This window comes from Neofelis nebulosa, chromosome 16 (assembly GCF_028018385.1).
Source record: "Neofelis nebulosa isolate mNeoNeb1 chromosome 16, mNeoNeb1.pri, whole genome shotgun sequence".
Classification (NCBI taxonomy): domain Eukaryota; kingdom Metazoa; phylum Chordata; class Mammalia; order Carnivora; family Felidae; genus Neofelis; species Neofelis nebulosa.
In genome coordinates this window covers 47878029-47902637 of record NC_080797.1, presented here as the reverse complement: position 1 = coordinate 47902637, position 24609 = coordinate 47878029, and the positions used below count along the sequence as shown (strand labels likewise).

At 37.2% G+C, this 24609-nt stretch overlaps 1 protein-coding gene across 7 annotated transcripts in view; it reads left to right on the top strand.

Annotated features, from left to right (window-relative positions):
• Window positions 1-24609, top strand: part of TRIM37 (tripartite motif containing 37) — a 148314-nt gene that overhangs the window by 85993 nt on the left and 37712 nt on the right. For 6 of the 7 annotated variants that reach the window (XM_058703251.1, XM_058703253.1, XM_058703254.1 and 3 more), the window contains exons 18-19: window positions 7565-7759; window positions 15874-16182. In XM_058703251.1, coding sequence (XP_058559234.1) covers window positions 7565-7759; window positions 15874-16182 — 504 coding nt within the window. The remainder of the gene's footprint in view (window positions 1-7564; window positions 7760-15873; window positions 16183-24609) is intronic. The other variant, XM_058703255.1, reaches the window with a different exon arrangement.

The following is a 24609-nucleotide window of genomic DNA, read 5'->3' as shown; positions in this document are numbered from 1 at the left end:
TATATGACCAGTACTTTTCAAAACTGTCAAAAGCAAGAAAATTCTGAGGAATCACCCCAGACCAGAGGAACCTAAGGAGAAATGGCCATCTAGGTGTAATTTGGTATTCTAGATGGAACCCTGAGACACAAGAAGTACATTAGAGAAAGATTAATGAAATCTGAATAAAGTACAGATTTTATTAGTTAATAATAGCATATCAGTATTAGTTCATTAGTTGTGATAAATGTACCATGATGATGAAAGTTGTTGACAGTGGGAAAAATGGATTATGGGATTTATAGGCATACACTGAATTATCTTTGCACCTTTTATAGAAATCTAAAACTATTATAAAATAAAACATTTTAATATATAAAGAGAATAAAAGCTGAATTAAGGGTGAGGTGGGGCTGAGTGTGGAATGTATTATTGTTATAATTTAATTATAGAAAGTCCATTTCAGGCTTGAGTTTCATATTTCAGAACCACACAATCATCTAAAGAATTATAGCAGTTAAGATGTTAAGTTATCCACTAACTAGAAGATCTTCATTACACAGAAGCTAGGTATGAGGTAAAATAACATTTACTTAATTTCAATGTGTAGATAATATTAAATAAGGTTATAGCTTGAAATAAATATTTAATGACTCAGGTGGCCTCATTCCATGAAGAATGCTTTTAGTTTATTCAGTTATTTTCATTAGTTACAAGAGAACTTCCGCTTATATTAAGTACTGAAAATGTAAATAAAAAGTATCATTGTGAAAGTATTCTTTTTATGAAAAAAACTTTTAAATGTTCATTTTTGAGAGAGAGAGAGAGAGAACGAGCAGGAAAGGGGCAGAGAGAGACACACACAATCTGAAGCAGGCTCCAGCCTCCAAGCTGTCAGGACAGAGCCTGATGCGGGGCTGGAACTCACAAACCGAGATATCATGAACTGAGCGGAAGTCGGACACTTAACCGACTGAGCCATCCAGGTGCCCCTTGTAAAAGTATTCTAATCTAGAACATTAGCTAGTTGAATCTTGTTTGAGAACTAAAAGGTTCTAGTAATATGACGCACTTGTATAACAAATTGATGTTATGTAGGTTATTAAAACATTTGTTACTTATTTTGGTTAAAGACCTTTAAGGTTACTTGTTCCACAGGTATTTAATGATTGCCCACTTGGTATCAGGCATTGTGTTGTTCATTGGGATAATAAGATGAATGAGCATTATCTTTCTAAAATGAGAATCTAGCACTAGTGATTACAGAACTTTGTGATTGTAAATACAGATATAGGGTGATACCAAAAATAGAACAGGTAATTAGGAATGAGTGAAAAAGGCTTTAGAAAGGGAGTGGTGCTTGCTTTTGTTCTTGAAAGATGAGCTAAGAGTTCATTAGAGGAGCAGGGAAACAATGAGATTAAGAGTGGAAAGGCATTCCAAGCAAAAGATGCAGCATTGTTCTTTTTAGAAACTTGAAATAATTGAGACTTGATGTGGGGGCAGGCCAGTGGAGACTGGTAAGCAGGAACCCAGATCAGGTAATGGAAAGTTTCATTTGCTAGGCTAAGGATTTGGGGCTTTATTCTGTGGAACCATTAAAGGTCTTTAAAAAGAAGTGTGATCAGATTTGGTTACATAGTGGAAGATGAGTTAAAGGACAAGATTAATTAGAAACTACTGAAATGTTCCAGAAGGGAAAATTATGAGGGCCTAACATAGGGCAATAGTAGTAGGGATGGAGACAATTTTTTGAAAGATGTTAAATAGTAGAATCAATAGGACTTGGGAATCTAACTGGATGAGATGGATTTGGTGGATATGTGGGGATGATTCCTTAAGGTTTCTGGGTTACGCTGTGCCATTACCTAAGACAGTGAGTCCAGCAGCAGAAGACACTATATTCAGTTTGATCTTTGTTGATTTTGAGAAACCTGTGGGACAATTATGTGTTGATCTCCAGACCCAAATATCTAACTGTTGAGAAGGTCTCAGCTATGTAATCTGGTCTAGAAAAGCACAGTGTTTGTTTGTTTGTTTATTTATTTATTATTACAAACAATATAAATTTTATTAATTGGAATAAATAAATAAATTAAAAATTTCCAAAAGATTTGTCTATAACATATAAAGAACTTCTACAAATCAACAAGAAAAAGGTAAGAGTACCTCCCAGTAAAAAAGGAGAAAAGATTGGAATACACCCTTCATGAGGGAGGCTATTGAGATGACCAATGCACATTTTAAAAAGTACTTAGCCTCTTTCATCAGAGAAATGCAAATTGATATTATGTCTTAGTATGGATCTCTTGGGTATTTATCCTACATGGAGTTTGTTGAGCTAAGCTCCTTGAATGTGGTAGACTAATATTTTTCATCATGTTGGAAGTTTTCAGCCATATTTCTTTGAACATTCTTTCTCTTTGCTCTTGTGTTACCCCCATTATATGTATGTTGGTACATTTGATGAGATCCCACAGATCTCTGAGACTCTTCATTTTTCTTTATTTTTTCAGGAAGTATGAAGTAAAAATCAATAAGATACTGTTGCACACCCACTGTAGCAACTAATATATGATAATATTTTTTAAACTGGCAATACTAAGTATTGAAGGCATGTAGAGAGGTGGAAACTCTCATACCTTGTCAGTAGGAATGAAAATTGGTAGCACTACTTTGGAAACGTGTTAGGCAATATGTTTTAAAGATGAACATACACATTCCTTTGTATGAGCCAGGGCTTGCTAGTAGATTTTTAGAAGAGTATTTAGAGCAGCATCATTCTTTTTTAGGTGTTGTCATTGTGTGTGTGTGTGTATGTATGTATGTATGTGTTTTAATTAAGAAAAATAAAAATAAGCATAATTTATGGGGCGCCTAGGTGGCTCATTTGGTTGAGTGTCCACTTCAGCTCAGGTCATGATCTCATTTGTGGGTTTGAGCCCCCTATTGGGCTCTGTGCTGTCAGCTCAGAATCTGGAGCCTGCTTCGAATTCTGTGTCTCCCTCCTTCTCTCTACCCCTCCCTTGCTCGTTCTCTGTCTGTCTCTCTCTCAAAAATAAATAAACATTAAAAAAATTTAAGAAGAAAAATAAACATAATTTATAACAGTAAAAGATGTGAATAAGCTGGTTTAGGACTAGGCTGTATAAGACCTTGAATGTCATGCTGCTGCACACAGGTACTATGATAAAATCAAGAACTTAGATCAGTGTGACATTTTATTTTGTTTTATTTTATTTTATTTATTTTTAGTGTGACATTTTAGTAGGGGGTTGGCTCAGGAGGTGGGGGAACCTGTCACTGATCGATTTGCCTTTTTTTTATTTTTATTTTTTAAAATTTTTTTTTTTCAACGTTTTTTATTTATTTTTGGGACAGAGAGAGACATAGCATGAACGGGGGAGGGGCAGAGAGAGAGGGAGACACAGAACCGGAAACAGGCTCCAGGCTCCGAGCCATCAGCCCAGAGCCTGACGCGGGGCTCGAACTCACGGACCGCGAGATCGTGACCTGGCTGAAGTCGGACGCTTAACCGACTGCGCCACCCAGGCGCCCCTTAAATTTTTTTTTTAACGTTTATTTATTTTTGAGACAGAGAGAGACAGAGCATGAACAGGGGAGGGGCAGAGAGAGAGGGAGACACAGAATCTGAAACAGGCTCCAGGCTCTGAGCTGTCAGCACAGAACCCGACGCGGGGCTCAAACTCACGGACCATGAGATCGTGACCTGAGTCGAAGTCGGACGCTTAACCGACCGAGCCACCCAGGCGCCCCTCGATTTGCTTTTTTATGAGGTATTTTATATTTTCTTCATGTGACCTTCAAAAGCAGTTTATGTATTTAGAATTTTAGTAGCTTTATTCTTAGCAACTAAAAACTAGAAGCAACCCAAATTCTTTCCAAATAGAATAAAGAAAGAAATTGGGGTATATTCATATACTGAGATGCCACACAGCAATAATGAAAATGAATAAACTGCTACGTATAACAATATAGATGAATCTCTTGAATATAATGTTGAACAAAGAAGCAGGATATTAGAGCACATTATCATTTCATTCATATAAAATTTAAAAACAGGCAAAAGTAATCTATGGTTTTAACCATAGGATGGAGGTTACTTTTGGAGAGGAAGGTAGTAAGCAATTTTAGGAGGCATGGGAAGGTCTGGGGGTACTGATACTTTGTGAACATTTATTAAGCTGAATACTTATGTATAAGACAGATATGCATATACAACACACCCAGTACAATGGCAATATTAGCTCTGAGAGAGGGAAACTGAAATAGATGCTACAGTCTTTGATGTCCTGTGGATAGTTAGTAGAAAGATGGGAACATGGGAGGGAGGGAGTCGCCAAAGAGCATAAACCACGAAGGAAGGGAGTTTTTGTTTATTGGTGAAAGTAAGGCCTGGAAGAGCACTGAGAAACAGGAGAGGGCTGCTGTTAAATAAGTCCATTTAACATGGAAAAATGGGCAACTTCTACTTTTAAAGAAGAACTAGATACCAGGGCAGTAGATAAAATATACAGGGGTGCTCAGTTACTTATTATCCAGTCAGTACCACCTGGGCAGCTTTTAAGAAAAAGATCCTGGATCCCACTCCAGTATTCTTTTTCAGACATCTGTAGTGGAGGTAGGGATCTATAATTCTTTTTTTTTTCTTTTTTTAACATTTATTTATTTTTGAGAGACAGAGTGAGACAGAGCACGAGTAGGGGAGGGGCAGAGGGGCAGGGTGGACACAGAATCTGAAGCAGGCTCCAGGCTCTGAGCTGTCAGCACAGAGTCCAACACGGCGCTCGAACTCACAGACTGTGAGATCATGACCTGAGCCAAAGTCGGATGCTTAACAGATTGAACCACCCAGGTGCTCCAAGGAAACTGTAATTCTTTTTTTTTTTTTTTTAATTTTTTTTTTAATGTTTATTTATTTTTGAGACAGAGAGAGAGCATGAACGGGGGAGGAGCAGAGAGAGAGGGAGACACAGAATCAGAAGCAGGCTCCAGGCTCTGAGCCATCAGCCCAGAGCCCAACGCGGGGCTCAAACTCATGGACCGCGAGATCGTGACCTGAGCTGAAGTCGGATGCTTAACCGACTGAGCCACCCAGGCGCCCCAAGAAACAGTAATTCTTAAAACTCCTCAAATGCAGCCTGATTTGGAAGCTTCCTAGTAAAGGAAAAGAGTTAAGATGTGTTCTTTTTTTATTTATTTGTTTGTTTGTTTGTTTGTTTGTTTAAAATTCGCATCCAAGTTAGTTAGGATACAATGCAATAATGATTTCAGGATGAGAATCCAGTGATTCATCACCTATGTATAACATCCAGTGCTCATCCCAACAGTGTCTTCCTAATAATGCCCCTTGCCTATTTAGCCCATCCCCGCACTCAAAACCCCTTCAGCAACCCTCAGTTTGTTCTCTGTATTTAAGTCTCTTATGTTTTTGTCCCCCTTACTGTTTTTATATTATTTTTGCTTCACTTCCCTTATGTTCATCTGTTTTGTATCTTAAATTCCACATATGAGTGAAGTCATACGATATTTGTCTTTCTCTGACTAATTTCGCTTAGCATAATACCCTCTAGCCGAGCAATATTCCATTGTGTATACACACACACACACACCCTACATCTTTATCCATTCATCAGTAAGATGCAGTTTTAAGGTAGAGAGGGGATAGTTTTCTGCTTTCTTCTTTTTCTTTTTCTTAAGAGTTCAGCTTTTTCTTGAGCATGTTACAAAGGTTTAATCAAAAAGACCAAAGCCCATATCATCATCAGACTCCTCAGATTTTCCTTTCTTTGCTTTCACTTTCTTTTTTTTTTCCCTTCTATCCACATTTCTATTTTATTCCTGTTGCAGATAGGTGTGTGTGGTTTTTTTAAGTAATTATTTAATTTTTTTTTAATTGCAGTTCTTGGCTTCCACTTTCTTTTCCTCAGCTGGGGCAGCAGCATTAGAGGAGCCCAGACCTCCTGCTGGTGTAGCACCAGCTTCTGGGACAGGTCCACCAGCCCCTGCATTACAAATGAGGCTCCTAATGTTGACATTGGCCAGGGCCTTTGCAAACAAGCCTGGTCAGAAAGGTTTAACATTTATACTGACCGCCTTGATGAGGAGATTCCTCTTATCCTCCATGGTGTCATTGCAGGATGAGGGCCAAGTAGATCCAAGTGAGCTCCTGAGATAGAGGCCATGGTACAGGTGAATGCTGAGTGGTGCTGCCAGGCATGGGGCTAGTCACCAAATGAAGTGAGAGCCTTCCTACAAAGGACCAAGCAGTTGTAGCAGTTTGAGAAAAAGGGGAGTTTTCTGCTATTTTTAATAGGAGTTGCAGGGGGTACCAAGGCTGGGAAGAAAAATTTGCAGTAGGATGATAACCTCATAAAGAGGAAGAGGAAGAAGTTGGAAAAGGTGAGGATGTGAATATAGATGGAATATATATAAGTAGATAATTAGCTTGAAGCTTGTGAATAATTGGAACTTTTCTCCTAAGTTATTTCCTTCCAGATCTCTTTGAAAAACTCATGAATAGTCGGAACCTGGTTATTTTATGTTATTTTTATATTATCTATTTTAAGACTTTGTTGAATGTAACACTTTAAAATTTTAAGTTTCTTTAGAACATATTTAAATAGTTTTATTGAAGGAGGTCAGTTTAAACCACCATTTCTGTACCTGATATTTGCTAGGTATTTTACTAGGCACTAGAAACAAGTCCAGTGGTTTCTTTAGCTTAAGGAGCTTAGTCCAGTGTAGGTGATACAGATATCACATTGCTCATAGGTGTCCATACTGTGCATCAGTCATTAACAAGTTCAGTCTAGGGGTGTCTGGGTGGCTCATTTGGTTAAGTGTCCTGCTCTTGGTTTTGGCTCTAGTCATGATCTCACGGTTCAAGAATTTGAGCCCTGTGTTGGGCTCTGCGCTGTCAGCACAGAATATGCTTTGGATTCTCTCTCTCTCTCTCTCTCTATCTCTATCTCTATCTCTATCTCTATCTCTATCTCTATCCCTATCCCTATCTATCTCTATTCCTATCTATCTCTTTATCTCTCTCTCTCTGACCCTACCACTCCCCTGCTCACTGTGTCTCTCTTTCTCTCTCTTTCAAAATAAATAAATAAACTTAAAAAGTCCAGTCTAAAAACTCCTCAAGAAGAGTACTGTTTTGGTGTCTAGTTTCTTGAGATCTGTGATACTGTGGGGATTTGTCTTTCTTTGAAGACCACTGGGTTATGGGATATATCCTCCTTTTCCTCACCCTTATCTCCCTTATTGTGTATATTATATATGTTATCACCTTTTTATTTCTAGGCCTAAGGATGGGGTTGAGGGTTCCTCCAGAATTCTGGATAGTAATAAGGCCAGTGCTTAGTCACTGTGCTTCTGTATACCTCTCTGGCAATCTGGTTTCTCCTTTCTGCTTCTCACCATGTTCTTACACCAACTCCTAAAAGACAGGTCCATAGACAAGTATTCAAACAACACTAACCAATTTACTTTTTCTTTTAATGATAATTAAATTCGTGCAAATTTATAGCATGCATTTTCTTCATCTCTGTTTCTTTTGCAGGTAGTAACCATGGCTATCTGGGCGCCAGTAGCAGAATGTCAAGAAGAGCACATTTATGTTCTGCTGCTACCAGTAGTTTATTAGACATTGATCCGTTAATCTTAATACATTTGTTGGACCTTAAGGACCGGAGTAGTATGGAAAATTTGTGGAGCTTACAGCCTCGCCCTCCTGCTTCACTTTTGCAGCCCACAGGTAAAATATTAATAGTAATTTCCCTTTTTTCTGTTATTCTACAAATGAACTCTCCATTTTAATACAAGTGTCTTATTTAAGTGTTGGAACACAGTATGTTTCTGTAGCAAGTTGATTTTTCATTATGTATTATAAAACATGACATTTAAAAAGAATAAATGAATTATCAGTTAAGTGAAAAAAATGAGATACAAAAACTTATATATTGTATGATCCCATTATATGAAATTCTGAAAAAGTAAAACTGTGGTGAAAAAAACACATCAGTGGTTGCAGAGGGGCCAGGAAGGGAGAAAGAAGGGATCAGCTTAAATAACAAATGAGAAAACTGGGGGCGGTTAATAAAAATCACGGAGTGGTAATAATTATTTGACTATATATATTTGTGGAAACTTGCCAAAATTAGTAAATTTTATTGAATACAAATTAATCACAAATTACAGTCATTTTAAAAATCAATCATATCCTTGTTCAAGTGGCCGGATTTTTTCTTCTTTTAAAAAATGACATTTAGTGGCGCCTGGGTGGCTCAGTCCGTTAGGTGTCCAGCTTTAGTGCAGATCATGATCTCACAGTTTGTTGGTTTGAGCCCCTTGTTGGGCTCTGTGCTGACAGCTCAGAGCCTGGAGCCTGCTTCACATTCTGTGTCCTGCTCTCTCTCTCTCTCTGCCTCTCTCTCAAAAATGAATAAACATTAAAAAAATTTTTTAAAAATGACATTAATATAAATCAAGTTTTTGGTTGTTGTTGTTCCATTATGTTTTTGCACAATAATGTCAAAATGTCTATTAGAATGTTTGTATATGATCTGGCATTTAGATTGTGTATGATTGACAGTTTGATTTATATGAAGTACTGTTGTCCTCTTTGTGAATGACTTAATAGGAGTTTTGCAGGACTCATTAATACCTTTTTTTTTTTTTTTTTAACGTTTATTTATTATTGAGAGACAGAGAGAGAGCATGAGCATGGGAGGGGCAGAGAGAGGAGTAGACACAGAATCTGAAGCAGGTTCCAGGCTCTAAGCTGTTAGCACAGAGCCCAGCTCAGGTCTTGAATCCACAAACCGCGAGATCATGACCTGAGCTGAAGTCAGATGTTTAACCAACTGAGCCACTCAGGTGCCCCATAATACCCTAACTTGTAAGTGGAACCGTGTCTGAATTGAATATAAAAAAGATGGTTTTGTGCTTTGATGTTCAATAGCCTAAAAATGTATACCAACTAGCATCAGTGTTTTATTTGCCTCAAAACGTATACCAACTAGCATCAGTGTTTTATTTACAGAGGTTATTTGTTAAAGAGAAGTTACATCTGTATTACTGTAATGTGATGTATACCCACACATATTAGATGTGTTGTCAAACCTGGAGGTTTTGAAACTCTCAGGCCTACTTATTTTGAACAGCTAAGGATTTACCTTTAAATGCCATGTTTTAAAAACCATTTTTGTTAGCTTTCTAAAATATACTCAGTATTTTCCTGCCTTTTTAAACAGTAGTATTATACAAATCAAATATCAGTGATTTAGAACAGTGATTTTGATGCTTCTTTAAAACAACAGAACTCATTTTTCAAAGTGTGAGGCAGAGCTTTGATGTAGAAAACACCTAGACTGCTCTAGTTGGAGGGTGAACTCAGAGACTGGATTATTTAGGCCTTTTTTTTTTTTTTTTTTTTTTTTAAACGTGTATTCATTTTTGAGAGACGGGTGTGGGCAGAGAGAGAGGGAGACACAGAATCTGAAGCTCTGAGGTGTCAATACAGAACCCGACGCAGGGCTTGAACTCAGGACCATGAGATCATGACCTGAGCTGAAGTTGAATGCTTAACTGACTGAACCACCCAGGCACCCCTAGGCCTCTTTCTTTGGATCCTCAATTTGAAAGATTGTCTCCAGTTATGTTATGAAATACTTGTCTTTTATCTGTGATCCAAGTACATTTTGTATTATACTTGCATTTTTATAAAACGTAATCACACTGTATATAATTTTACATTTTTTTCTGAGATATTTTTATTGTAGAAAATTTGGAAAATACAGAAAATTGCAAAGAAAATAAAAATCACATATAGTTCTTGTGATCAAAGAAATAGCTTTAAAAAAAAAAAGAAAAGAAAACACCTTGACAAGGGTTTTGCTTAAATTACAGCCAGTGTTACTTGCAATGACCTAGTGGAACAGACAAGTTATGATTCTGCAGGTAGATGTAACTTTTTTGAAGGTAGGTAACTTTTCTGCAGGAAACTGCAGGTAACTGCAGGTTACTGCAGGTAACTTTTTTGAAGGAAATTTTAGTACTAGGTTTAAAATACCTCTATCCTTTGGGACTCCTGGATGGCTCAGTTGGTTAAGCTTCCGACTCTTAATTATGACTAAGGTCATGATCTCATGGTTTGTGAGTTCAAACCTGCATCGCGCTCCACACTGACAGTACCAGCCTGCTTGGGATTATCTCTCTCTGTGTCTCTCTCTCTCTCTTCCTCCCTCCCTCCCTCTATCTGCCCCCCCCCCAAATAAATACATACAATGATACATATATAAATAAATAAAATACCTCTATCCTTCAATGCTTATTTTCACTTCAGGAGTATATCCGAAATAGAAAATAGTCAGAGTTGTTTGAAAATACCCAACAATGTAGTTACGTCTGAAAAATTATAGCTTAACCGTGTGTATTTTATAGACAGGTAAAATCATGTTTTTGAAAAACATTCAACATCAATGGAAAAATGAATATACACTATTAACAGAATAAGATCTTCGTTATCCAAAAATAAGTTTTCTATGTAAAATTAATAGTATAAATGAAATGATCTGAATTTCCAATCCAGGTGATCAAAATGTTGATGATGAGGAAGGGGGAACAGTAGAGAGGAAGAGCAAATCTTTAAATATCTACATGCCAGTGGGTATCAAAATAGAGATGCCTATTAGATAGCTAAAAATTAAGAAGTGGAATATAGGCAGTTATTTGCCTAGAGGTGATACTGGATAATTAAAACTAAATGAGTTAGATTGTAGAAGAGGGAGTTTTAAGAAAATTTTAACAGGAAGAGGGCCTGGGATGATTATGGTGAACATCTGTTTTTACTAAGTGTGTGGAAGATGAACCAGATTAAAGAACCTTTGGAAAGGAAAGAAACCAAGAAAATAGAAGTCATGGAAACTAACTGAAGATAACCTATATGAGAGGATATGAAAAGCTAACATTGCAGATAGATCCAACCTTCTTTTTAATTAAAATGCTTGTTTGGGTTTCAGTGTTTATTTTGTTTATTCAGTTATTTCTTTATTTTCTTCTCTTTTTTAAAAATTAATTAATTAATTTTTTATTTTACATCCAAGTTAGCATATAATGCAGCAAGGATTTCAGGAGTAGATTCCAGTGATTTATTCTTTCTTTCTTAATCTGTGTACCTTTCATTTTCTTTCTTTCTTTTTCTTTCTTCTCTCTCTTTCTTTCCCCTTCCTTCCTTCCTTCATCTTACTGCATTAGCTAGGACTTCCAGTAAAGTGGTGAAAAGGAGTGGTGAAGGGGAACATCCTTACCTTGTTCCTGATTTTGGTGGGAAAGCTTTGAGGTTTTCACCATTAAGTATGATGTTAGCTATAGGTTTTTCATAGCTATTCTTTATCAAATTGAGAACACTTTCCTCTATTCTGGTTTACTAGGAGTTTTGTTTGTTTAAAAACAATTTTTTTTAATGTTTATTTTTGAGAGAGAGAGAGAGAGCGCGAGCGAGCATGAGTGGGGGAGGGGCAGCAAGAGGGGGAGACATAGAATCTGAAGCAGGCTCCAGGCTCTGAGCTGTCAGGACAGAGCCCGATTCAGGGCTCGAACTCATGAACTGCGAGATCATGACCTGAGCTGAAGTCAGATGCTCAACCGACTAAGCCACCCAGGCACCCCTGTTTGTTTTTTAAAGTTTATTTATTTTTGAGAGAGAGACATCGTGAGTGGGGGAGGGGCAGGGGGGGAATCCCAAGCAGGCTCCGTGCTGTCAGCACAGAGCCCAATGTGAAGCTTGAAGTTGAAACTGTGAGATGACCTGAGCCAAGACCAAGAGTTGGTTACTTAACTGACTGAGCCACCCAAGTGCCCAAAGAGTTGTTTTTTGTTTTTGTTTTTTTTTTAAATTCATGAATGGGTATTGGATTTTGCCAAATGCTTTTTCTGCATCTATTGATACGATGTGATGCTTTACATTATTTGATTTTCGAATGTCAAACCAGCATATCTGGGATAAATCCCACTTAATTGTGGTATATAATCCTTTTTATATACACTGTAAGATTTAATTTGCTAATGTTTTGTTGACGGGTTTTTTTTTTTTTTGGTCTCTATTCATGAAAGATACTGGTCTGTAGTTTTCTTGTAATGTCTTTGATTTTCATATTAGAGTAATGCCTCGTAGATTGGGTTTGGAAGTATTCCCTCTTCCTTGGAAGTATTCCCTACTTATATTCTTGGAGATAATAGAAGGTGGATGTAGGCCTCTTCAGATTATCTATTTCTTCTTCGGTTTTTGGCAGATTGTCTTTCAAGGTATTGGTCCATTACATCTAAGTTATCAAAAATTTGTTGGCATAAAGTTGTCCATAGTATTCCTTTATTTTCCTTTCATTCTTTCAGTACATACTGAGTGAACCTATTATGTATCAGACTCACTGCAGGTTCATGTTCTTAAAAGCATCATACTGTACTGTAAAAGCATTTTAAGAGGTATCAATCAGGGTATGAATTACAGATAATATATTTGAACCAGATTTTATGGTACATGTAGTGGTGAGTAGAAATAGAAAGTCAGACAGGGTTATTCCATGGAAGGTGTTGCATGCCTAGTCTGAGGAATGATGCATAGTGGGCTTTGAGAAGCCAGTTGCAGTTTAGGAGTGGTTTGATTCAAGCTGCTTTTTAGAAGGCTGGCAATGCCCAGAAAACTATCAGAAATGGAAGCTTAATGAGGGTATTATTGTAGAAGTTTATTTCAGTGGTTCCTAGTATGAGAGGGCAAATTCATATATTTCTGGATATTTTCTCAGTCATCGTATACTCAAAAATACGTAGATCTGAGATCTTCAGAATCTTTTGATATTATAAAAGTTCTACTTAACTTCTAAGGAATACATCAATCTACTCTCTATATAATTAAGATTTTATTTGTAGCATGGCAATGGTAGTATGTGGAATCTCGTGAAGTTACAATTACAGGGCTTGGCAATTGAGTGGAATGTGCTAATGATTCTGAAAAAGCTTAGGTGAGCAGAATGGTGGTAGCATTGATTGATGCTGAAATCTGGAGGAGAAGCTTTAAAGAACTATCAATCTTGAAGGCCATAACTGAATGATATGAAAGAATTGTTACAGATGAGATTCTCTATTCTAATTAACCTTGTAACTTGGCACATTCAGGAAAGCTTCTTATTTTCAGCGCAGTAACTTTCTTTACATTGTCAGGTTCCTGTGGTATGAGATCCCATTACGTTTTCCTGTCTTGGCAGTTATCACATGGTACTGAAATAGATTATTTTTCATTTTTCCAGCTGGACTGAGAACTTTGTGAGAGCAAAGACTGAGGGTTTGTCTTGTTCACTGTTGTATGTCCTGCCCAGCACAGTGCCTAGCATTTCAAACAATCTTGGTAGTTGTTTGATTATCAGCTGATGGAGGTTTGTTTAGTTTTTTTTTTATATTTTCCCATTTGGGATTTTTACTTTTTAAAGTTCTTGTCAGTTTCTAGTAATAATAAACTGGGCCATGTGGGTTAATACAGATTTTCATATTTAAGTCCATGTAGATGTGGGGTACTAGATTTTGTTTAGGAAAACATTTAGAAATATCTTGTGGAGCTCTTGGGTGGCTCAGTTGGGTAAGCTGACTTGGTTAATTGTCTGACTTTTGATTTTGACTCAGGTCATGATCTCACGGTTCTTGAGATCGAGCCCTAAGTCATGGGCTCTGTGCTGACAGTGTGGCCTTCTTGGGATTCTCTCTCTCTCTCTCTCTCTCTCTCCCTCTCTCTGCCCTTCCTCTGTGTGCTCGCTCTCTCTCTCTCTCTCTCTCTCTCTCTCTCTCTCTCAGGATCCTCTGTCCCCCTCTCTGCCCCTCCTTTGCTTGCTCTCTCAAAAATAAATAAATAAAAATTGTGAATATCTTGTGCCATAAGCTGTTCGGCCTGGAATACAAAGATCACTAAGATGTTATCTCTACCCTTTGGTTTTTCAGTCTGTATGTTTGTCTTTCTTACTATAATGTGTAAAGTGCTGTAGTAGAAGTATACTCTTAAGTATTATACAAAATTGGGTCAGAATTGATTTGGAAGAAGTGAGGCAATTGGTGGTTTAGGTGCCTAAAGAAGTAGACATTTCAGATTTCATCTGATGGACTTGAGTTAACAGAGGGAGCACCGGAAATAGGACATGTGAAAAGCATAAGGGGATATAGCATTGCCTATGTATTACAGAGTTGCAGGTAATACCAAAACAGTGGAATATGTTTGGGGTAGAGGTAGAAGATAAAACCACTGAGAGGTAGCGTAGAATCAGATAATGGGGCTCGTGTTCCACGCTGGTGCTTTTGTGAATGATTGTCAGCAGGAAAGCAATAGAAAATAATAACTGATTTGGGTTTTAGAAAACATTTCTGACATCCTGGTGGAAAGGGGTTGGATGGAGGATTACACCACAGAGTGCTTTCACAAACATTGTGTCTTCTGAGCCTCATGACAGCCCTGTTATGTGTATATATTATTGTCTTCATTTTACAAGTAAATAATGGACTCAGAAGTTGGTGGACTTAGAGAAAGTTACAGCAACTAAATGGTAGATTTGAGACTAAATCCTAGATTTCTAAAATCTGTCCTTACTTAGCTCATTTATAAAATGGAGATAATAGTATTTAGTTACCTCAGAGGATTGATATGAGAGGATTAAATGACTTAATTTCCTTAAAATATCTGACATTCAGTAAGCTCTTTATGGATGTTTCTTAAATAAACAAAGACAGTAAAATCTCCCTATCAAGATAGAAAATCTTTCTCAGAAGCACTTCCACCCCAGACTTGGCTGGCTGAGTGATGTACCCACCCTAAACACTGTCAGAAGAATGAACCAGTCTTAGACTCGTATGTCCTGGGGCCAAAGGAGGGATCTAACCTCCCTGAGCACATTGCTGCCTACTGCCTGATACCTGAACACAATCTGAGTCCTTTCTGCAAGGTAGAAGTGGGGGATTGGCTGTCGAACACATTACAGTGTTTACTTTCTACAGCACTTCATCTTCTATACTAGAAGGCAGGCTGTTTCAGCTGTCATTCCTGCTAATAAAGGACTTGTTCTTTTCTATTTAGTGGCTATTGGTCCCCCAGTTTTGTTTTTTTAGGTGGGGGGTAAGGCTTGGTTTCTTTTTGCTTTGAGTCTGTCATAACATTCTTTGATTTTCAAAATATTGATATCTTTTTCCTTTCTGCAGTAGAAAGTCTGTAGTTTCCTTACTTATACCTCTATTTTAATATTTGAGGAGTGGAATGGGTGAAAAACAACTACTTTCTCTGGGAAGAGAGAAAACATTGTTACTTTAGAAGCTGCAAAGACTGATGGGGAAGTATTTTATGTTGTTCTATGGCACTTAATAGCTGTAACTACACTGGAAACCTTCTTAGACTTAGATGGAATATATATTTTTTATATACTATGTATAGCAGATTTGACTAATTTGGATTCTAGGTTTTTGGGTTCTTTTTTTTTTTCATTTTTGTCAGTTATGAAGATGATAAAAGCTCAGCATAGGAAATTTGAGAAAAATGGAGAAGTATAAAGAAGAAAGCACAGGCAGGCAATAAGGCAGCTTTTTTAAACTTTTAGAATTAGGTAACTATTCTGATTTGAGTGATTATATTGTGATCCAGACTCTAACTTTGAAGGTATGGATAAAATTAGGATACTTCGATCTATCTTTATTTTCATTAATGGAATTTAATGCATGCTTTTAATTGTTGATTCCACCAAAGCACCTTAGCTTTTTACACCTCAAGTTTGCATATATTGACTGTATGATAGAACGATTTAATAGAAGTCTCTATTAACATGACTTACAACTTTCTGTCTAAAGCATCATATTCTCGAAAAGATAAAGACCAAAGGAAGCAGCAGGCAATGTGGCGAGTTCCCTCTGATTTAAAGATGCTAAAAAGACTCAAAACTCAAATGGCTGAAGTTCGATGTATGAAAACTGGTGTAAAGAATACACTTTCAGAAATCAAAGGCAGCAATGCTGCTTCCGGAGACATGCAGGCAAGCCTTTTTTCTGCTGACCAGGCAGCTCTGGCTGCATGTGGAACCGAAAACTCTGGCAGATTACAGGATTTGGGAATGGAGCTCTTGGCAAAGTCATCAATTGCTGGTTGTTACATACGAAACTGTAAGTGGAAAAGATCCTATTAGTGTCATTTCTCTGTGTGTCATTTGGGAAGCTAGAGGATGGGTTATTTTTAAAATAATAATATTTAAACACCTCTCTTATAATGAATTAAGACTACAAATACATATAGCCTTTTTTCCCATTCAGAACTGACTGTAGATTTTCTATATAGAGCTAATATTTCTTTTTTTTTTTTTAATGTTCATTTATTTTTGACAGAGAGACAGAGCATGAGCGGGGGAGGGGCAGAGAGAGAGGGAGACACAGAATCAGAAGCAGGCTCCAGGCTCTGAGCTGTCAGCACAGAGCCCGATGCGGGGCTCGAACTCACAGACTGTGAGATTGTGACCTGAGCTGAAGTCAGACGCCCAACCAGCTGAGCCACCCAGGTGCCCAAAGAGCTGATATTTCTTGATTGAATATTCTGTGCTGGACAGTAAACAAGACAGAATACTTAAACTCTTGGATCTTACATTCATAAATTCATGTGGTGGAAATTGGACATTAAAACGTGTAGACAAGTAAAGATAATTTCAGTTAGTAAAAAGTGCTGTGAAGGAAACAGGAATGGGATAGGAAGATGAGGAGTGTGCTGCTTAGGTTAGGGAAGTAAGAGAAAGTCTCTGAGGAGGCAGCTTTTGAACTGAGACCTAAAGGTTGAGAAGGTGGCAGCCATGCAAAGATCTGTGGGAAGCATTTTTCAGGGTAAACAGAACAGAAGATGCGGATTCACTGATACAGGATTTGCTCTGCATATTTGAACACTTGAAGGAAGACCAGTATGGTTGAATATGATAAACAAAGCAGAAGGGAGAATACTAGGGGATAAGTCAGAGAGGTAGGCAGGATCTAGATCAGATAGGGCCTTGTAAGACCTGGATAGGAGTTTTATTCTGATTTTAGAAGCAAGTCTCTAAAGAATGAAAATCGAGGTGGTGGGGGGATGGCAGTGGCATTTATGATCTGATTTACCTTTTACAAAGATTACTTTGCTTGTTGTATGGAGAAAGGTCTAAAAGGGGTTGAGAGTGTATATGAAATATGGTGACCTATTCTGGAGTTACTGCAGTGGAGAAGTGGACTTGCTCATTTTCTAGCAGCCCTTCTTGACTGGGGTTCCTATCTTTCTTAATTCTCCGAAGGGTGGTACATAACTATTACTATTCTAGATACATAGGAGAGAAATTAGTTCATTACATACAATGGATATTTTAGACCAAGAAGACTCCGTTCTCTACTCACAACCCTGGTGTGGAAAGGCTGGATAGTTTGTAGGGAAAGAAAAAAAACTAAGAATGGTATTTAAGTTTTTGTCCTAAGCAACTTAGTGACTGATGCTATCATTAATTTAGGAAATAAGGAAAAAGCTGGTGTAGGAGTTGGGGGAGGTGGTGGCAGGAAATTTGGAATTCTTGTTTAAACATTTTAGGTTTAATGGGGTACCTGGGTGGCTCAGTTGGTTAAGTGCCTGACTCTTGATTTTGGCTCAGGTCTTCATCTCATAGTGATAATATCAAGCCACACAATGGACTCCACTCTGGACATGGAGTCTGCTTGGGGTTTTCTCTCTCTCTCTTTCTCCCTCTCTCTCTACACCTCTCCCCTACTCACTCTCTCCCACCTCCCACACGTACTCTGTCTCTCTCTCAAAAAAACCCAAAAAAACAAAACTAAACTTGTTAGGATTGAGATGTCTATTAGTTATCCTAGTATAACGTCTTGTAGGTAGATGGATGGTAAAGAAGTATGAAGCTTATGAGGTCAAAGCTGGATATAAACAGTTACTTAGGCGTCAACAGTGGCAGTTATTGTTTAAAGTCAGGGAGTGAATTAGATCAAGTATGGAAGGAGTTTAAATGGCAAAGAGAAATTTTGGCTCTGGGGCACTTTAACATTTAAAGACATGGTAATGAAGGGTGTCCAATAAAGGAAATTGAGAAGCAAAAGAAGTGGGAGTGGTTATACCATTGAGAGGTGTCAAGTTGAAGTGTGGGTGGCCCTTTTAAGAACCATTCCCATTGAGGAGTGTAGCAGGGTAAATCCAGTGAGAAACTGAAGCATTATTGCACAGCTCCTTCAAGAAGTTGCATAATGAATCAGGTTGTATCTGGAAGGGGTGTGAAGTCAAGAAAGAGTTTTCTGTTATCTGTGTTTTCACTTTCTAAGCCTATATGCTTTTTTTTTATACCTGTTTCTTTTTTACTGTGGTAAAATGTACATAACATAAAATTTACCATTTTAGCTATTTTTAAGTGTATAGTTCAGTAGCATTAAGTCCTTTCATACTGTTGTACAGCCGTCACCACTGTCCATTCACAGAACTTTTTTCATCTAGTAAAACTGAAACTTTGTACCAATTAAATAATAACTCCCCATTTCCATCACCCACCCAACCCCTAGCAACCACCATTCCACTTTCTGTTTCTATGAACTTGACTATTTTAGATATCTCATATAAGTGGAACTCATACAGTATTTGTCTTTTTGTGTCTGGCTTATTTCACTTTCACATAATGTCTTCAGGGTTCATCAATATTATATCATGTGTCAGAAGTTCATTCCTTTTTAAGCCTGGAAAAATATTTGATTGTATATATATATACACCACATTTCATTTATCCATTCATCCTCTGATGGACAGGGGTTGACACCTACTTTTTGGCTGTTTCAAATAATGCAACTCTGAGGATGGGTGTTCTTCAAGACCCTGCTTTCTATTTTTCTGGACATATATACCCAAAAGTAGAATTGCTGGATCATATGGTAATTTGCTTTTTAATTTTTTGAGGAACTGCCATAGTGTTTTCCATAGAGGTTGCACCATTTTACATTCCTACCTAATAAATAGTGCACAAGCGTACTAGTTTGTTCACATCTTCCCCATCATTTACTCTTTTCTGTTTTTTGTTTTGTTTTTGATAATAGCCATATTAATGGGTGTGAAATGTTATCTTGTTGTCTTACTGTGCTTTTGATTCACATTTATTAGTGATGTTGAACATTTTAAAAAGTTTATTAGCCATTTATATATTTTTTCATTTCATTAAAGAAATGTCTGTTCAGATCCTTTGCCCATTTTTGAAATGAGGTTTTTTTTGGGGGGGGTTGTTGTTTTTTTAAAGATTTTATTTTTAAGTAATCTCTATACCTAATGTGGGGTTCAAACTTAAAACCTGAGATCAAGAGTTGCATGCTTTACCAGCTGAGCCAGCCAGGCACCCTGGGTTGGCTTTTTAGTTTTGAGTTTCAAGAGTTCTCTGTATTCTGGATATTAATCTCTGATCCCATAATATAATTTGCAAATATTTTTTCCTAAACTGTGGGTTCCCTTTTCACTTTGTTGATGGTATCCTTTGACAGTAAAAGTTTTTAATTTTGCTCAAGTCCAATTTATCTTTTTCTTTCTCTTTTGTTGCCTGTGCTTTTGGTGTCATATTTCAAAAAAGCATTGCAGAAAAGAAAAAAAGCATTGCTGAACCTGATGTTAAGCTTTCCCCTATGTTTTCTTGTAAGAGTTTTGTAGTTTTAGATCTTACATTTATAAATGTCTTTGATCTATTGTTAATTAATTTTGTATATGGTATAGGTAAGGGTCCAAATGTATCAGCTTTCCTAGCACCATTTGCTGAAAAGATTTTCATCTCATCACTGAATGATGTTGATACCCTTGTTGAAAATCATTAGAGGGGCACTGGCTGGCTCAGTCAATAAAGCATGTGATTCTTTTTTTTTTTTTTTTTAATGTTTATTTGTTTTTGCGAGAGAGACAGTGTGAGCGGGAGAAGGGCAAAGAGAGAGAGATAGAGACACAGAATCTGAAGCAGGCTCCAGACTCCGAGCTGTCAACACAGAGCCTGAGGCGGGGCTCGAACCCATGAACCATGAGATCATGACCTAAGCCGAAGTTGGATGCTCAACCGGCTGAGCCACCTAGTCCCCCCCCTTTCTGTTTTTTTATTAAAAAAAAATTTTTTTTTTTAAATTTTTTTTTTTTCAACGCTTTTTTATTTATTTTGGGGACAGAGAGAGACAGAGCATGAATGGGGGAGGGGCAGAGAGAGAGGGAGACACAGAATCGGAAACAGGCTCCAGGCTCCGAGCCATCAGCCCAGAGCCTGACGCGGGGCTCGAACTCACGGACCGCGAGATCGTGACCTGGCTGAAGTCGGACGCTTAACCGACTGCGCCACCCAGGCGCCCCTAAAAAAAAATTTTTTTATGTTTATTTATTTTTAAGAGAGAGAGAGAGCATGAGTGGGGAGGAGCAGAGAGAGAGGGAGACACAGAATCCAAAGCAGGCTCCAGGCTCTGAGCGGTCAGCACAGAGCCCGACAAAGGGCTCAAACTCACAAACTGGGAGATTATGACATGAGCCAAAGTTGGATGCTTAGCCAACTGAGCCACCCAGGTGCCCCAGTAGAGCATGTGATTCTTGATCTCAGGTTTTAAGTTTGAGCCCCACATTGGGTGTAGAGATTACATTAAAAAAAAAGAAAGATAAAATCATTTGACCATATATGTGAGCATTTATTTCTGGGCTATGTGTGTGTTTATTAAAATGGGGTATATTAATGCTAGATACTGATGGCAGTAATCCGGTAGAGATGAGTAGGAGAGAGGATGATTGCCAAATGCATAGAATTCTCCTAAAATAATCATGACAGTTCAATAGAAAAAGGATTGTAAAAGGGGGCATCTGGGTGGCTCAGTTGGTTAAGCATCTGGCTTCAGTTCAGGTCATGATCTCACAGTTTGTGGGTTTGAGCCCCACATTGGGCTCTGTGCTGACAGCTTGGAGCCTAGAGGCTGTGTCTCCCTCTCTCTCTGCCCCTCCCCTGCTTTCACTGTCTCAGTCTCTCTCAAAAATAAATAAAACATTAAAAAACTAAAAAAAAATTATCTTGAAAAATGAGTAAAAGTTATGATTAGGCTGTTAACATAAGAAAAAATACAGATGGACACTATACATCTCAGCGGATACGCAGTCTCATCTAGTTGTCGAGGAAATGACAATCTAAAACCAACAGAAGAAATAATGCTTTTTGGATAGAGTTTTGCAAAAAGTTTTTGTTATATTTTTGCAAATACTTCCCTCCTGTTGTCACTGTTTTGTCTTTTTCTGCTAAACAAAAGTTTTACATTTTTAATTTTAGGTCTATTAATAGTATTCATGGGTTTGGGGCTTAATGTTTTTATTTGGAAGGCCTTTTCAACTCCAGGTTTATAAAAATGACCCTTGTTTTCTTACGGTATTTTTTTTTTTTTTTACCTTTTCAATGTTTGTATCATTATAACAAATATAATTTGTTTTTCATGATGATGTGTGAGGTAAGTTCATTTGATTCCCCCCCCAAAAAACATGTTTTTTGAAGAATCTAGTTCATTCAATAATATTTAGTGCATCCTTTATTAACAGACCCAAATTCCCATATTTGTGTGATTCTGTTTTTAAATTCATTCATAGGGGTTGAGTCATATGAAATTGCCAACATGCAACTGTTTTTGACCTGCAAGAACAGCAGTTTGATATTGTTCAACTGAATATTTGTTGTGTTATTAACTACTGTAGTTTCACAGTTTGTAGTACAGTAATTATTTGCCTTCATTTTGGTTTTGTTTTCAAAATATTCTTGATGGTTCTTGCACATTTACTCTTCCAGAAAAAGATTTTGACTGAAATTGCATTATTTCGTGCGTTTAATAACACTTAATTTGGAAAATTGACATATTTTCAGTTTTAAAACATTAACATCTGGGAATGTGGTATTTCTCTTATTTATTTTGGTCATTTCATAGTTTTAGTTTTCTTCGTGTAAGTTCTGTATCTGTCTTGTTATATTTATTTCCAGATAGGTTATAACTTAGGTTGCTATTGGGAATGGGATCTCTTTCCCCTCCATAATATTTTCTAATTATTTGTCATAGTAGGAGGACTATTGTTTTTACATGTTTGTCTTGTATTTAGCCCACTTAGTGAAAATTTTAAAGCCGTAAGGTTTTCAGTCAATTATCTAGAATTTTTAAGTAGATTGTATTATCAGCAAATAATCAGTTTATTCCTTTATTGCTTATTTACTTTTCATTTTGCACCATCTAGGTAGGCTAGGACCTCAAAACTATATTAACTAATAGCAGTAGTAGAATTTTTATTATGTTTTGAATTCTGTTTAGAAATTCCTTTCATTTTTTACTCAAGTACAAACTTTGCTATTTGTTTTAATAAGTAGTTTTTACTAAATTAAAAGACATCCTTCAGGGTTGCCTGGATGGCTCAGTTGGTTGAACACCCAGGTCTTGACTGCGGCTCAGGTCATAAGCTCACGGGTTCATGGGATCAGGGCTGCATCAGGCTCTGCACTGACTTGCTTGGGATTCTGTCTCCCCACTTCTCTCTGCTCCTCCCTTGCTTGTGCTCACTCACTCTCTCTCAAAATGAATAAACTTTTTTTTTTTTTAAAGATACATCTGGGGCACCTAGATGGGTCAGTCAGTTTAGCTTCTGACTTCGGCTCAGGTCATGATCTCATGGTGCATGAGTTTGAGCCCTGTGTTGGGCTTTGTGCTGACAACTCAGAGCCTGGAGCCTGCTTCAGATTCTGTGTCTCCCTTTCTCTGCCCCTCCCCTGCTCACATTCTGTCTCTGTCTCTCTCAAAAATAAATAAGCATTAAAAAATTTTTTGTAAATGATACATCCTTCTATTGTTAATAATTACTATGTACAGTAAGTACCACTGTTTACTATGTGCCGGATATCATTCATAAGTCACATCCCAACAGCAACTCTGAGGCAAGTTGTTTTTATCCTCAATTTACAGATAGATAAACAGAGGCACAGGGCATTAAACAGTATTGTCAGAATTTCAGTGGTAATTGGCAGAGCAAAGAGCTTAAACCTCAGAGACTATGCCTTTGACCATTATACCAAACTACCTCTTTTTCTCCTTACTAAGAGGTTGTTTTTTGTTTATGAAGAAGTTGTATAGAATTACGCTTTTTTGGGCATCTGGCAAAATGATCATACTGTTTTTCCCATTACTTTGTTAACTTAGGGAATTACATTCTGTATCTAAAGTTGACCATTCTTGAAATAGTAGATGAATCCTACTAGGTTTTGGTTATTTGTAATTGTTCTTAATACACTGAATATCAGTATTCAGTTCACTAATATTTTACTTAGGATTCTTGACTATGGTAGCCATAAGTAAAATCGAGTTGTATTTTTGTTACATTATCCTTAACCAATTTGAATTCCAGTTTTATGCCACTGAAGAAATTCAGAAGTTTTGCCCTTTTCTATTCTGTGAAATTGTTAAAATAACATCTTATCTGCTCCTTAAAAGTTTAATGAAACTCATTCATAAAACCATTTAGTAGTTCTTTCAGGGAAACAACTTTAAGAGCCTTTTTAATTTCTCTGTATTTATTGGTCTCATATTTCTCCTCCTTAAACCAGTTTCCATAATTAATTTTCCTAGAAAATTACTCATTTTATTAGATACTTAAATTTGTTGGTATATTTCACTTATTCTGATCTCTTAAATTTTAAAGAGTCCTCTGAATACAGGGTGTTAACTTTTTCACTTATATGTGTTTCCTTATTTTGTCCTTTGATTTGACTTGCTAGAGATTTGTCCATTTTATTTCTCTCTTCAAAGCCCTAGTTCTGGGGTTCCTGTGTGGCTTAGTCAGTTTAAGCATCTGACTCTTGATCTTGGCTCAGGACATGATCTCACAGTTGTGAGATTGAGCCCTGAGCCCTGCTTTGGGCTCCACACTGGGAGTGGAGCCTGCTTAAGATTCTCTCTCCCTCTCAGAAAAGACAAAACAAAACAAAAAAGACCAAAAGCAACAAAGACTAGAAAGGACCAGAGAACACACCAAAAACTTCCAACTCTACAGGCAACACAATGGCAATAAATTTGTATCTTTCAGTACTCACTCTATATGTCAATGGACTAAACGTTCCAATCAAAAGACATAGGGTGTCAGAATGGATAAGAAGACAAGATCCACCTGTATGCTGTTTACAAGAGACCCATTTTAGACCTAAAGACATCTTCAGATTGAAAGTAAGGGGACAGAGAACCATCTATCATGCTAATGGTCGTCAAAAGAAAGCTGGAGTAGCCATACTTTTATCAGATGATCTAGATTTTAAAATTAAGACTGTGACAAGAGATAAAGAAGGGCATTATATCATAATTAAGGGGTCTATCCACTAAGAAGATCTAACAGTTTTAAACATTTATGCCTCCAAGGTGGGAGCACCCAAATATATAAATCAATTAATCACAAACATAAAGAAACTCATTGATAATACCATAATAGTAGGGGACTTCAACACCCCACTTACAGCAACGGACAGATCATCTAAGCAGAAAATCAACAAGGAAACAATGGTTTTGAGTGACACACTGGACTGGATG